Source organism: Falco naumanni, chromosome 9, assembly GCF_017639655.2.
Source record: "Falco naumanni isolate bFalNau1 chromosome 9, bFalNau1.pat, whole genome shotgun sequence".
Taxonomy (NCBI): Eukaryota; Metazoa; Chordata; class Aves; order Falconiformes; family Falconidae; genus Falco; species Falco naumanni.
The window spans coordinates 7458593-7474655 of NC_054062.1; the positions used below are offsets into that span (position 1 = coordinate 7458593).

Here is a 16063-nt window from a genome sequence, read left to right on the forward strand (position 1 = left end):
GGCTACATAATACACACACAGCCAAAAGTGACTTAGACATACAACCTCCTTACAATTTCATCCACTCATGACACACCTGAGTTTGGAACAAACACATTTGCAGGAATTGGCATTGGTGCCAAGGGGGCAAATAGGTCTGATGGTGCAGGAACAGCACCGCTTGACTTGGTTCCACCTGGATTCAGGACATCAACATAACGGGCTCTGCTTCCAGCTAAAACAGAAAAATCCAGAAATAACAGAAATAAGCCTTGTGTTAGTCATCCCCACGTCTATTTCAAACTGTTTGCCGGTTAAGCCATCTTTCCAAACCAGAAAATAACACTTCAGGGATACAAACAGTAATACCCAAGTCACGGTACAGTTGGGACAGCAATCTCAGTGCAGAAGCTAGGCACGAGCTAAGCCAGCAATAGTTGCAGCTCCATGATATCACTAAGTTGCCAACCATTCCCCTAACAGCTCCAGCAAAGCCAAGACTTCTGCCTTCACATTTTATGCAAGACAAAAAAAAACTTTAGATCTTCCATACATCAAGCATCAATGTTTGCCTGTTACCTGCTCTTCTGGAAAACATGTTGACAGGGGCACTAGGTGGGCCTCCAGGTCCAGGTGGAACAGTCTGAGGAACTTTAGGAAATCCTGTCGGAGGTGGCGGTGGAGGCTTACTCTGCAGGGAGAAAAAAAAAAAAAAATCCAACCACATTGTTGACTGAGAGTTTTAAACCAAGTATCCCTCTGACTTTTTTTCCTTACTTATTCCAGAGCACATAAAAATGGGTATACAGGCATATATCTTGTAGTGCAGACCAGTATTTCCCATCTTCCATCTAATAACTAATGTAAAGGCATTTCTGCAATCCACCTACATTCACTCTAAAAGGAAGCATTTACAATGATGGTTGTTATCATTTGTGTTTTGAGACAGATCCTTGAATGACAAGGATGGACAGGATGTCTATATGATGCATTACATTTTCAAAACTATAGACTCCTCCTACCTTTTTTCCCGTATATTCTGTTTGCAGCAAAATAACAAGCAACTGTCTAGGCTGCCAACCTCTATGAAGAGATACACCAGACTAAGTTTAGAGCAAATTCCCATGTAAATTCAATTGCAGTTACCGGATCCACACCAGCAACTGAAGATACAATTGGTACCATAAGGATGTAGACCATAAATAGATATAATCTGTTTATTAGTTTCAAGATTTGGTGCATTTTAATCCAAATTCAGTAAAAGGCAGCTCTTAAGAGCCCATAACAGATTGAAGAAAACTGTGTGCCAGTACAGATTTTAGTTTTCCACTTGGAGAAATAATGAGTACTCGTATTTTTACCTCTTCTTCTGGTTCATCCAGATTAACCCAGCGTTGTTTCTGTTCATCCCAAACAATCTACAAGAAAATCACAGTCAAAGATTAGGAGTTCAAACAAAGCTGTTAAGCCAAAAAAACCAAACCAAAACAAAACTTGTAACATTTTTTTTAAAAAGCCAGTCTTGGAATAAGCATAATCTTGAAGTTTTACACACGTTTACTTGTCAAAACTATGTTCTCTGCCATCCAGGCAAACATTCTGAATGAAGGAAAATGTATAAAGTTTTTTTTGATTTAGGGGCCTTACTGATTTGTTCTTGTCATCTGGCAGGTGAGCTTCATTCTTTCCTTTTCCCATCAGCCAGCGAAACCAGGTTCCACCAGTCTACAAAATAAATTCGTCTATCGCATTAATTCTCTCAACACTGCCTTTACAGGCAGATTAAAAAAAAACATTCATGCAACAATTCATTTTCTGTTAGGGACTTGAACTCTGAGTCCAGAGCCACCCCTAACAAAAAGAAACAGTTTAGTCAGGACCTCTTAAATCAGTATGCCAGACCAGAAGCTACCACATATACTAACAAATCTCCTCCAGCTCTAGCTACTTTTCTTAGAAAGCTTACCTTTCTAGGTGCTGGTTCCTTTTTTATTTCTTTTTTATTCTCTTTCCCTACAGGAACAGAGGGAGGAGGAGAGGGCTGTTTTGCTGCAGAGCTGGATCTCTCTCGTCCCACAGAATGAGCAGAGGACTCTGAAGTTGTTCGGGATCTTCGCCCATAGCCCTATATTACAAATGCATAAGTACAAAGATGTTGCTGCTGCACTGATGGATTACGTTTCATCTTGCTAAACAAATTCCTTCTTTGAAAAGTTAGTAAGAGGAAGAGATACGAAAGCACGTAAAAAATAAACATAAATGAGAACAAAGATTTAGTGAAAGAAACAGCCTGCTCATGGCATACCATATGTGCTGAAGACTGAGATGCAGATCTGGATCTTCGTCCTGGTGCCTGGTTAGATATAAAGCCAGGACATGCATAATAAGCAAGCAGCTAAACATCTGACACAATATTCACTGTTTATCAAGAATTCCCACACAATTAAAGATATTCAAGCTGGTTATTTGGGTACTTTATTTCCTCTGACATATACGAGGTACAGAAAAAGAGCTGAAGTCTGGCCAAGTAATCGCACAATCATGTAACTAAAAGTGTTAAATCAGGGCACTGCTGTGCAGGCTAACCAGCTAACAAGAGGAAAGATAAAAACGCTGCACCAGGGAATGGTCGCTGCATTTTTTTCCTCCCTCCAACATTTGGTTGTTCTTCTAAATTTTGTATAGCAACTCAAGCATAAAAAAATTTCACTGTTTCTTCTAGAAGTATGGTTAATTTCTAATTAAAAACTCTCCTCATCCTTTAATCAGTTGCCAAATGTATCCCTATTAAAAATGTTTATATTAATTCTTTCAAACAATTGTCACTTCAGGAGACTAACTTTCAGGGAGAGGCCAACTTCAGTGATACTTAAACAGTGAAAATACAACATATTTTTAAAAAGGGGGTTGGGATTTTGATAAACACCTTCTACATTTCCAGTCATGATCAAGTGGCAGTTAACGCTGGGCTTTTAAAACTCAGTCACAGAACTGTTCACTGGGCCCTGCTTGCCTCACTTGCTGATGTATGCTACAAGTTCTTCTGGGTATAGAGAATCATTCTGGGAGGTGGGAGAAGAAGGCAGGGCAGAAATAAAAACTCTTCAGACAACAGCTTGATATCCCCCCTCCCCCCTTTTTAAAAAAAAAAAAATAATTGTTTTTAAGAGAATAAAATTAGGGCTAAAATTGTTCTACTAGCTCTTCATTATTTATTCTACTGAAGAGGAAGATCAGTGGGAAAGAAAAACTAATCCTCAAGTCTTTCTGAAGAGCAAGACAAAGCCCCAATATACTCTCTTTGCAAAGGTCTGTCATGCAGCTGACACTTGCTCAAAAGATGTATGAAATAAAGATACCATGCTAGCCATTCTGCCATAGAAATCCTCTTCCCTCTGTTCGGGGAAAGAGCTTTGTGAAGGAGACTCCCGGGCAATTCTCTGTGTTCCTTAAAAAACAAATTAGATTATGTTAGTGAGGAGGAGGGGATGAGACAGACACACAACAACAATGAAAAAAAAACCCACCAAAACCAAAGCGTCCCCAAATCCCACAACAACACAACACAAGAGCTTTCACTAGTTAGGAGTTTTGTGACAGAAAGAACCTGGTCTTTTAAAGAACATGAACTGCAGTTTCTAGGATTCTTTTTTTCCCTTCTGCATGGGTATTACATTAGTTCTAAACACAGGTTAGAGCAGGCTGAGAGATGCAACCATCTGTATGGAGCACTAAAAGGTTCTTCACATCTCTAACAGAGCTCTGCCAAACTTGTGTATGCCTGCTGTCTCATGTGTTAGGTTCTCCTGTCACAGAATCAGAACTTATTGCGTCCCAGACACTGATGCTCAGAGGCTCCAATCACAGACCCTGCAAACAGAACTGCCAGCCCCTGTGCACTCAGCGATTACCTGTTAGGGTCGAAACCATGAACTGCCAAGTCTGACCTCCATTTTAATTTAAAGCCAAATAAGCAGGATAAACACTGTAACTTTGCACAGATGTTTCTGTGCCATTACATGGTTTAAATTTCATTACTCAAGACTTGACTTACTATTTGCTAAATATTGAGATATTTTGCATTTTCCCTCAAAATACTTCTTTCCCCTTTATAAGGAAGGAAAGATGTTTAAGATCCCAGACCTGTTTCTGGGTTTATCTGCTCTTCTGACCGTGGTTCAATTTCTTGTGGTGGTCCTCCTGGTGGTAGTGCTGACCCTAAATACAGGGGTGATGGTTCATTTCCATATGGATTTGAAAATCCTGGAGGTGCAAAGCCAGGTCCTGGACCAATAGGCTGAGAAGCCACTGAATAGAAAGGGACACTTCGGACAGCTTCCTGGTCACCAGGAGGAATCATAGCAGCTGACCCATCAAGGGCAGCCTGAGGTACTGCAGCGCACAAAAAAAAAAAAGAAATTAGAAGTTATAACTAAAAAGAAGTTCTAGTATATGAACCTTTTACCCTACAAATAAAATGATATAATGCAGAAGTGAAATCTCACTGTTTCTACCACCCTCTTAAGTAGCTTCTTATACCAGAAACCTGGAAAGTTTATTTTCTCTCTGTCATGAAGAAGGATATGAAACACTAACCTGAAGGCATCAGCTGCACACTTTGCATCTGTTGAGCCATATTGGGTAATAAGGATGCTAACAATGCATTTTCAGCACCTGGACCCATGTCACGGCCAACTCCTGCTCCATCACATTGACTAGCATGGTCTAATTCAGAGCTTGGTGTACTACATGCATATGGTGGTGGGGTGGATCTGTCTGTGTTATAAGCTATTGCACCCTCCTGCACAAAAAAGCAAGATCTTATTAACTGTACCAGACATTCAGTTCATAACCAAGGGAACATACAGCAAAGGAAAACTTAAAGAGTGAAAACAGCACACAGGGTTTTTTTTAGCGTTTAGTCAAAAGAAATGGAGCCGTCAGCCATTTGCAGGCCAAGTTCAACAAATCATTTGAAGTCTTCTTGGGAAGTTTTGTTTGGATGTTTTTCAAATGGAAGCTTAGTTAATTAGCTCAAGGTTCAAATTTCTAACAGATCTCTAAATAAACGGCAATTATTTCCACTCTGTTATGAACTAGTTAGACTAATTCAAACACAACGTTTTTTTTCCTGGCAAGCAGAACATCTGCTTACAGCAGGAGTTATTACAACCCAATAAGCCTTGCAATTCCACTTGCATTATGGTACTAAGAAACGCCTGTCTCATAACGTACACTACCCTTTAACTATTTGGTATTAAATCTTAGGGCACTAAAGTGTGGTAAATCCACTTGGTTTAAATCGTAACACTCGCACTTCACAACATGAATACATCCATAAGGTCACTTAATATGTTTCTGTGATTAGCAGTATAAGCAAAACCATTTAAAAAATTGGATTTACACTAATCCTTAAAAGAGAATATTTCATGTTGAATAGTACATTCTGTACCTTGATCTGTCCATCCACATGTCGAAGCGTTATTAACCATGAAGGTTCAATAAAAGATTCCTGTTCTGGTTTTTCTTTTATCTGTGGGTCAAACAGGCGTAGTTGTGATGACATCTAGAAAAACGAATCATTGTAAAGTTTAGGTTAACCAGACAACAAAATGCAACTTTAACCACAGGTTATCACTTACAATATGAAGACACAAATACTTCACTCTTCCTTATGTTACCTGGATTAGCTGGCCAATAAGTACAGGTGAATAGTAATGTGGATCTTTAAGGACAGTTCTAGAAATGACTTCACAATAATGGAAAGCCTGAGCAGCAAGTCCCATTTCAGCTAGTCGGCAAGCATAGATGAATTTGAAAACCTAAGGAATGCAAGGAGGTGAAATAAACTAAGCGATCAGAACATTTGTAGAAGTATCAAATGAAAGGCAATCTCTCATTTCAGCTGAAAGCTCAGATATCCCATTATCACATCTATACTAGGCAGGAAAAGAAAAATAGGGAAAAAGCATTCAGTTCTGCTCTTCCACCCAGTGTATCCAACGGAAGTTATCTATTTGTCTAACAGCCAGTACCAGCAAATTCTCCTGGATTTTTCTTTAGGAATATAGAGTTACAATGACAACAAAACTTAAAATTCAGAAGTTTAGAATACATCTATGAAAAATGTGAAAAGTAGATTTAACTGACAAGAGGAAAAAAGCTATCTTGCACTACATTATCCATTAATATTTCACGTTACAATGGATAAAATATTTGCTATGCTGAATACAGAACATGAGAGATGAAAGCCTCACATAAAACTTGCCAAACCCCCCCCCCCCCCAAACCTGAAACAAACAGCTCTTCACCTGGAAATTGGGCAAACAGCCAGGCTGACTTCCTAGCGACTGTGCATATTCATAAGCTTCTGTTCTTTGAATGGCTTCATTAGTGGCAAACTTAAAAAATGGCAAACTATTCAGAAACGGGAGAGGAAAAAAATTATTTAACATTGAGATTATATATGCTGACAATAAATACAGATCCATCAATCAGAAATGAAGTCAGAAACATCACTCTTAAGACACTCAGTAGCTTCTCCTCGAACAAGGACAGGGCATCAAATATTTATCTCAAAACCAGCTGTGGCTAGTGATGATAAGGGCAGCAGTGCAACACAGTCTGTCAAGCCATTAAGCTTTCATTTTTTCATCTAAAAAGTTGTGTTAAAAAAAAAAAAAAGAGGCAAACCTATGATTTGATCCAATTAGGACAAGCTTTGTTGTCTTCCTTGTGTAAACTCCAAAACCAACTTGGGCCATAAGGTAACAAAAGTGAGCAGCATCCAGCAGGCCTTTAGAAGCTGTAGAGAAATATGTGACAGAACTCAGGATATTTCCTCTTGGGTGCACACTGTAATTCAGTGTCCCGTATTGTTTTGGCTTTGCATTCAAACACCTTCACAATAGAGACACAGCCATATAAAACTGTTCCACTTTACATTTCACACAGCAATAGCTTGTTTGAAAAAAAAAAAAAAAAGGCTGAGTAACTAAAACTTTCAGAAAGCTTTTCCTTCAGTCATCATCACCCTGTTCATTCCCCAAGAGTTACCAAGAGTGTCTCCCATGGTAGCAATGGTCCTGGATTCCAAGTCCACATTATTGGTCAAGTTGGATAACACCATTGCTAGATGAGGCCTCCAGTCTCCCCATTTCTCATCTCCACAGCACTAAAATTAGAAGAATTACTTAGTCAAATCAGTGACTGGAGCTCTGCATGGGTGTTTCAACCTAAAAAGGACCAAAACAACTTATCTGACATTCTAGGAAAAGCACATGGAAATATTACTGTTGTGAACTACACTACTCAACTGCAGTACCTCTTTAGTCTCAACTGCAGCTCACACTCGCATCTTACCGTGGATGCAGCTGGCATCCTTCCAGACATGAGCTGGTAAACAGTCTGCAGAGGGTCATTAATTGGGAGACTGTTGGCAAATCTACGGAGACATTATACAGAAAAACAAAGCAAAAACATGGGGTAAGCAGATAAGATTTACTCAAACACTCAGTGGCAGTTAATCTAGCTTAGTTTAAGGGAAGGAAGTGCTGTTTGCAAATACTACACTGAATTAAGCAATTGCCCAGTGGATAATGTTCAAAAGCAAAATGTTACTAGTTAACTGGATCTGCCACTCTGACACAAGGTAGTCCAAGCCAGGAAAAATCTCAGGGTTCTTCCCAAGACAGCCGAGTAGACTTGGTACGTGATTTCACAAGCTCAGGAAGCTGAAAGTTTTTCTGTCTGCAGACAAAGCGTGCACAAACACATCTACTTCTTCAACGCAAGGAGAATGAAGGGTACGACAGAGCTACCTGGCTTTAACAAAGTTGGCAGCTGGTTTTTTGCACAGTATTTTAAAAGCCTGACTAACAGCACCTGTCAAGCAAGGCCACATATGACACTGTTCAAACACACCTTAAACAGAATGAGTGGCATAGAATAACTTCTCAGATTTATGGCCAGAAGGCCCCAGAATAAAAAGTAACAGAGAACAACTGAATATACAGGTAAAATGAAAGCATAATTCTTGCATGAGCTACTAAGGGTAACTCAGGCTTTTGACATTAAGATTTCTGAGCACCAAATCTCTACCTCTAGCAGAATAGGTAGTCATATTGTACTAATCAACAAGGAAAACAGTACCTGGTCATAACTCTTGCATGTGTTCTGCTGTCCATTTTGCTGGCAAGTAGCAGAGCATGACCCCATAAACCATGCTTCATCGCAGACTCCAAAGCATCCTAATTAATATAAAAATTAGTTTCCTGGAAATAGCTTAACATACTATTCAGATCAACAATGATTGTTTTACAGTAGTACTTTGTGACTGAATGAAAAAGTATTTGTTTAGATCAAATGCTAACACATGAATATAATTTTGTTTTATATTATAAACTGTAGGGCATAACGTTCTTCCATATCATTGTAGGGCAGTGCCATGAAACTTCATATGCACTGCAAGCTGCAAAAATTATTTTAACTGATACCTAGAGCTTTAAGATTTGTGAAAAGTAAGTAAACAAAATAAGATGCATGCAGTATTTGGAACAACAGTATAAGCACTCACCTTCTTGCGGCCATAAAGCAGTAACTCCCTAAATCTCTCTGTCTCTTTCTCAAGACTGTCAATTGTGGTTATAAGACTATCGGTGAGAAATGAGAGCTGGGCTTCACCAGATTCCTCTTCCACTTGTTCCAAAGCTTCATTAGTGAAATCAATCAAATTTGCTTCATTTGGTGACTTTCCAGGAAGCCACACTGTTTTATGATCTCGGAGCAAAAGTTCAGCCAGGTCTGTTCCCACAACTGTCTACACATGTAGAGAAAAAAGAAAAAAAATTACTCTTACTTCAACATTTCCTTCATTTTATTTATCACCTCAACAACAACATGTGAGTATCAGCACCTCTCAGCACCTCAGGACAAATGACCAGTTTACCTGTTCCATCAATCTGTGCACTGTTCCAAGGTAAGTAACTTTATTACTGTCTTTTACATAAATACCACTTTGCCTCTAAAATATTTTAGGATAGATAAACATTCAAGCAGTGAGACATACCCCATTCTGCCTGCACAACAGTACAATAAAGTCCCAAAGCAGACTTGCAGACTCTTTGTCAATTAGATTATCATTCTTAAAGCACTGTGAAGCTTTATTTTGTGCAAAATTAATAACATCTACTTTATGGGTGTCATCCCTGAAAAAAAAAAAAAAAAGAAAGTTTTTAATGAGACAAATGTTAACATTCAGATCGTTATTGTGATTACTATGATGAACAAATTTAAAGCTTATGTATTATTTAAGCATGTGAAAAGTCACAAATATTTTCAATTAGTTTAAATCCTGTGATTTGCAGACAATGATGAAATGGATTCTGAATGCATTGAAGTTATTTCTGAAATCTGTAAGAACATACTTAGCAAGAGGACCGGGAAATGCTCTCATCTCTTCTTGCTCTGGGGAATGTTGTAACATAGTCTAAAAAACAAATAGAATCCATAAGAAATTCTTATAACTATGAATTTTTCTTTTTAACAATAAAACCCCAGACCTGAACATAACCCATAGTGTAATCAAGCCTATTGCTCTTAAAATACATATGGTAACTTGCAGTTTGCACAAGGATAATAAGTTATGAAATCTCCTTTACATGGAAGTCATTCCGTAGCAAAATACAAAGATCTTCTTCATATCTCTTTAATCATAGAATCAAATCATAGAATCACTTAGGCTGGAAAAGACGTTAAAGAACATTGAGTCCAACCATAAACCTAACACTACCAAGTCCAATAATTTTCATGATGCTGTTCTAGTACTTTCGTACAACTCTACTCCCTTATAGTGATACTTTAACAATTAATTCTACCCTCATCATGTAAACCCATCCTTCCATATATTTTACATTAACTGAGTATTGCATTTCTTTGCACAAGAAGAATGAAAATATAGCCATGATATTTAATCCCCAGTCAATCCCCAGTCCATCTAGATGACACACAATCCTCAGCCCTGCAGAGAATGTATGAGGACAATGTTGTCCCTATGACCCACAATACAGAGAAATAAACCAGCACAACTCCCAGCTCTTCTAGGATGTAAGGATTTTACCTGAACAAATAAGGAGCTGGATGATCTGATCATGATTACTTCATCTCTCAGAGGAAAATAATTTTTCAAGTTACTGTTTTTCTTATGGTTACAGCCCAAACAGATAAAAGAACTACGTGTTCACATACTAAAAAAAGTCAGGAAGCTATAGACCCAAGTTCCCCACTCCCTTTCCAAAAGGCAGACCTGTATTCCACCACCACCTCCCTTTTTTCTTTTAAACTTTACCTCCATACTGTGTATTTCAACCAGAGCTGGCTGTCCTTCTGAAGGCAGGTTTGGCAGCACTTTTATTAGGAAGCCCCCAGGACCAAACCTTGCGCAGATATGAGGCACTGAAAATTTCTCAGGTGTTGAGGGCCTTAAAGGTGCTGAAATGGGAAGAAAAGCTAAAGTAAGAAAAGTACCCTGTCTTGCAACTAAGTAAACTTGCTGATGGTATTTATCCAATTCAGTAATCCTGAAGTACTAGTAGAAAAAACCCTGCCATTCAATTTAGCTAAACTTTATAAGCTACAATTGATCTGCTCCATTATAGTCCCAAAGATTTTCTGAAGATTTGCAACGATAAGAACAAAACTAGACTATAAAACTTCAAAATCCACTTATTTTTTCTATGCAGGGGCTTCGATTGCTCATATCAAGACACATTTCTGTGATCTCTGTACAGATATACGGCACATCTTCAAAGAGCTAATCTACTTCCAACATACTCCGGAAAAAACTTTTTCCAGAGAAACAAGAACAAGAAAAAAAAACTATGGAAAAATCTGAAGTTTAAGTTAAGCTTTAATCGTTCCCCCTGAAGCACAAGCAGCACAGTTAAAAATCTACCTAAAAAGACATTTACAAATAGAAGTAATGCAGTACTTCATAGCAAACACTGTCTAGCTGCTACTGTTTTGTGATATACCCAGGTTTCAGCAAGCAAGTTATCCTTAATTGAAAAGGAAACAAGACTTTGTTCACGTGCACAAACACTGTAAACCAGCATTTTTTTCCTGTTAACATGCTCAATGAATACAAGAAAGGCAACTCATACACTACAAATATTAACATAAGTGCAAACTACTACTGGCGGACAACCTCACAAGCACAGTGCCTTCCCTCCTCCTTCCCCAAGGGTGCCAATACCTTGTTCTACAGCTGACCATCCAGTTTCAGTCGGGTAGCCATAACCTGTAAAAGGCTGTTGTCCATCAAAGTTAGCAGCATATCCGCCATATGGGTAATCTGTGTGGAGCAACACTCCCTGTGCAGTAGTTTCATATGTATTAGCCATTAGATCATGATTACTTCTATACAGCTGGCTCTAAATAGATCATATTAGTAATTGTTAGCAGAGAGCACGAAGTTACACAAAGCAAGCAATACTGCAAGCATGACTCAAGACTGTAAGCATTCCCCCACCCAGCTGAAATCCTTTACACCATTCGTAAACCAGGCTTACTACACCACTGCATTTGAAAAAGCTACCCTGCAAGATACCTGCAGCAATGGGCTACAGAAGATAATTAGTATCTCAGCATTCTCACTTAGCGTTTTTACTACCATTTGACCTGTTCACATCCATGTACGTTCAGTTCTCTCACAACAGAATGTCTACGTGCCTGTGTGAAGAATAACATCACAGAATGCGCTGCAGGTTCTGTATCAGCAACTATGGATCAGAACCAACATTCACCTCTGCTGTAACACTTTGACAGAAAATCTCAACTGATTAAAATGATGGATGCCTAAATAATCTCCAGTACTACTTTCAATATTACTAAATGAATCTGAATTCAGGCTGAAAAAACACCTAAACTTCCAAGTAACATGATGAACCAACACATGAGACTACAGCTAAAATGACACATTCCACTAGCAAAGACTGTGCCTCAAAAATAGCTCAAATATTCTCTGTGTTCTTCGGGTATTTGTACTTATGGCATAAATAGATGAGTGATCAGTTAGGTTTGGGTTTTGCTTTTAAAGTCAAAATAGCATCATACAAATACGGAGTTAGTCTTTTAACAGATCCCAAGTTCAGTCATAGCATTCATGCGTGTGATGAGAAAAACAACATAACACAAAGCCAGACACATTATCAACTACAGCCAAGCACAGTAAGGGCAAAGTTCTCACAAACAGTAAATGGATTCAGTAGAGGAAATTTTCCATTTCTCTGTGTGTGGCAACTTGCACAGCTGAGTGCTGATTTTGGTTAAAGTTCTCTTGACAACTGTGATAAATATTAAGTTCAAAACTATATTACAAAACAGCCTTAACTTACAGAATAAAAGTTTTTCAAGCTAAACCCAGAAATATTTCTGTATTTCTAATGCTTCACCCACCCCCCAAAATCGAGAAAGACCCAACTCAACTGAAAGAGTACTTGATGTGACCATTTGAAACTCACTTGTTGAGAGCGAGAGCTGAAACTACTCTGGTGACTGTGAACACTGCGGGAGCTACGGAGACTATGACCAGAATGCTCACTGTGGACACTGCGCCTGTCAAATTCATCACCATAGGGGTCTCTATGGGGCTCAGATTCATCATCAAAACTTCCAGTAAAACGAGGATCGTATCTCCAGTTATCTTCATATTGGTCATGTCTGAACAAAGAAACATACAAAGAAAAAATGAACATAGCCACCCATATCCCTGAGGAAAGTGACTTCACTGCTTATCAGTCAAGAAGAGAGTTGTACCTAACTTCAGAAGGGCTTTTAGATTATTCCCTAGACTGAGATTTTCATTACAGAAAACAAACTGATGTTTCTCTAAGAAGTTTATCCAGAATATTCAAGATCAAGACCAACATCATACTCAAGAGACTGTTCTGGGAAAACCCACAGAATGTTCACCTCTTCTGAAAACAAGTCCTACTACCTTAAATCCTTTTCTTACGAGTGACATGACAGCTTATCCATTTTTCCTCAATGACCTACATTAAAGCTACAGAAAGGACTAGCAACATGTATCTGTGAAATACGTGTAATACTGCATTTCAGTAGTCTGTTACAGGATGCACCTACATTCCTAGAGAGTATTGAGAGGATTTTACTTACCGAGCTGCGTGATACCCTGCCATTCTGATGCTTGATATAACTGTCACAACAGTTCATATATTTTGAAGGCTTTGGGGCAGATCTTCAGCAAATATAGAGCATTTCTATTAGGGCACAAGCAAAGCCTCAGCCTTTGCCTTAACACTTACTGCCATAACTTAATTTTCTGATGACACATTTAACTACGAGGGACTCAGCCCTGAAGAAATGAATACCAGATTCTCCACCTTGACTCAGACATACACACTAGTTCTCTGACTGTCGTCAGTGCCTAGGCTGTGTGCTACCCTAGGTCTAGAATGGGCACTGAGAGAATATGGATGGAATGGACAAACCTGTTGCCATACGGATATGCTTCTCTCTTCTGGTAAGGGTTGTGTTCAGCATCATACCAATACCTCTGACCATAACTTCTAGGATCTCTGTATCTGGGGTCATAAGCTGATGAGTAACGTTCCCAGCGACTTGGATCTTTGGAGAACAGAAACAAATGGTTTAGGTGTTGGAAGCCGTTGCCTATAACCTTTTTCTACTCCTTTCTCTTTAACTACATGCTGATTTGGTCCTGAAGCACATAGCAAAACCAAAATAATGTACCTAAAGCTACATAAATATGTCCACTCATTTTCAGTTAAAAAAAAAACCAAAACAAACACCTGCCCCTAAAAACAGATTTCACACCTTTCAGAGAAACATGATTATAGCTAGATAGATAGACTTGAAGAGACAGTGTTTACCATCAGACAGATAGGTCTTTTCTAACAACTTTAAAACTTGATCATAACATGGTAATAACTCAAAAAACTTTAACAGAATCTTTGTGATCAGTCTTCAGAGCGTCATGTCTCAGGATGTGGACAGATGTTGCTTACAATCCTCCCAGGCACTATACAAGCAATTTTCTTCAGATTACAAATACCAGTATGTCTCTGTGAGCACTCAGATAATTATGGACAAAACCAAACTCTACTCATCAGTCAATTTCTGTTTACATCCACCTAAAATTTGCTTTAGAGGTCTGCCTGCAAGTTACACACCAAGGATGCACCTCAGTGAGTGACAGGCTTGCAGCACATTGAAGAAAACTATTCTGTAGACTTCAATGGTGTGCTTTCACAATGGAAAGGCAAAATGAAGGCTGGTAGTGAGGAAAAAAAAAAAATCTATTTTCTACTTACTACTGCTACTAAATAAAAAACATATAAGAATGGTATTATGAACTGAAATAGGCCCAAAGATCAATTTTCAGCAAGTGCAATTTTATTCTTGCTGGTTGTGGAAAGGATAAAAGTTTTATTAATATGAAAAAACATAATAATTCTCTTATCTTAAAGTTTCCCCTCCCCATAAATTTTTGTTTAAATCTGCAATTTTCTATAGAAAAATTCAGAGTTCATTTTGACACCTTACCTCCATAATCATATGAGTTTGAGTAATAGCCTGGATAATAATCACTCCATCCACTTTTTGCATAATAATCTTCAGTATAGCCTTGTCTGAAAGAAAGCGCACAGGTAAAAGTTATTATTCATCCTTCAATGTCTTCTAAAGTCAACAGGAGATAGGAAGAATTGTAAGCCATAACTGATTAGGTAGAGTTTCATATTTAAAATAACGCATTTACAGGAAATCAAGGAATCATAAAGACTTTAAAAACCAATATATCACTAAATTGTTGTGGGCCATAAAAAGCTGCCAGCTTTTTAAATTTTTTAATTACTTACAGACAATTAATCACAAAAATCGCTGCTATAATTAGCATCCTTTGAACTGTCTCAACAGAGAAGTCAGTAACTTAGCAAGTAATGAAATAATTGTTCCCTCAACTTCAATGGTGCTTTGCTATACATCTTACGGTGACGAAAAGAGGACTACAGTCTGGAGAAGAGGTCATGAAAATGGGTCAGGACATGAACTAGCACCCTCACAGATAATTCTGAACAGAAAGTTTCAGTCTCCAGGGCTGCCATTGTGGCATCTATCACCAGCATTAAATACAGTTGGAAAAGAAACAGAACCAAAATGGACTACACTTTCCTTTGGCGACCTGGCTAAAGAACTCAGTATCGCACCACCTTGTTTGACTTGGAGCTGATGCCAATCTGTGACTGGCAAGCACACAGAATACTAACATGATGGCTAGCACTACCATAATCCCAATGTTTTATTTTCATTCTGCACTCAGTCTGTTTCTCAATCTTGCTTTTCACTAGATTCAGCAACGTTTTGTAGCGTTAGCACATCCATACATTTAATACTTTGACAAATAAATGAGAGCATTGAGATGTAATTGTAACACAGCACATCACTACACAACTAATTCCAGGCATCTTCTGGGTTATTAGCCTTCTCAATAGGCTTGGACAGACAGTAGCGTGTAGGAAAGCCTTGCTTTTTATTTGAGCAAATAGAGAGGACTGAATAGAAGAAAATACTCATTTACAGAGCCCATATTAGAATACCAATTCTCCAAATGAACAGAACAAGTGCAAGAACCTGACTAAAACCAACACATCAAAATAAGAGTCAGTGCAGATACAAAAGATATTTAGAGTACGTCTGATGGAAAAAGAAAGATGTGGCCGTCACTTGAAAAGTCATGAGCCTTTATTATACGCCATTTTTAGGACACCATCCCACAATTTCTGAAAAAAGGCAGAAGACAAATGTTAGGTGAAAAATGTACGTGTCTACATATACATATGTACGCATATATGTATATACATGTACATTTATACCTACACACGTGTATACACTCACAAACACACATAGATATACACATACACCTACAGGAGATAAAGATGTTTAATGCCAGTGTGGAATGCTGGGAACCTTCACGCTCCTCTACAACTGATCATACAACTGATAGTGCAAACTCCAAAGTAGCCAAGCAAGTCAAGTGATGCTCCAT

General features: G+C 38.4%; 1 protein-coding gene across 6 annotated transcripts in view; it reads right to left on the reverse strand.

Moving 5' to 3' along the window:
- The window catches only part of SEC16A (SEC16 homolog A, endoplasmic reticulum export factor), a 31909-nt gene that overhangs the window by 4701 nt on the left and 11145 nt on the right, over positions 1 to 16063 (reverse strand). For 3 of the 6 annotated variants that reach the window (XM_040606969.1, XM_040606971.1, XM_040606974.1), the window contains 24 exons: positions 14563 to 14648; positions 13488 to 13623; positions 12498 to 12696; positions 11231 to 11408; positions 10325 to 10467; positions 9405 to 9466; positions 9047 to 9185; positions 8555 to 8797; positions 8131 to 8228; positions 7342 to 7423; positions 7036 to 7153; positions 6673 to 6784; positions 6291 to 6396; positions 5661 to 5801; positions 5432 to 5545; positions 4576 to 4780; positions 4123 to 4371; positions 3339 to 3427; positions 2285 to 2332; positions 1946 to 2104; positions 1627 to 1704; positions 1341 to 1397; positions 559 to 670; positions 77 to 214 (listed from right to left, as the gene is read on the reverse strand). In XM_040606969.1, coding sequence (XP_040462903.1) covers positions 77 to 214; positions 559 to 670; positions 1341 to 1397; positions 1627 to 1704; positions 1946 to 2104; positions 2285 to 2332; positions 3339 to 3427; positions 4123 to 4371; positions 4576 to 4780; positions 5432 to 5545; positions 5661 to 5801; positions 6291 to 6396; positions 6673 to 6784; positions 7036 to 7153; positions 7342 to 7423; positions 8131 to 8228; positions 8555 to 8797; positions 9047 to 9185; positions 9405 to 9466; positions 10325 to 10467; positions 11231 to 11408; positions 12498 to 12696; positions 13488 to 13623; positions 14563 to 14648 — 3092 coding nt within the window. The remainder of the gene's footprint in view (positions 1 to 76; positions 215 to 558; positions 671 to 1340; positions 1398 to 1626; positions 1705 to 1945; positions 2105 to 2284; positions 2333 to 3338; positions 3428 to 4122; positions 4372 to 4575; positions 4781 to 5431; positions 5546 to 5660; positions 5802 to 6290; positions 6397 to 6672; positions 6785 to 7035; positions 7154 to 7341; positions 7424 to 8130; positions 8229 to 8554; positions 8798 to 9046; positions 9186 to 9404; positions 9467 to 10324; positions 10468 to 11230; positions 11409 to 12497; positions 12697 to 13487; positions 13624 to 14562; positions 14649 to 16063) is intronic. The other 3 variants (XM_040606973.1, XM_040606972.1, XM_040606970.1) reach the window with 3 other exon arrangements.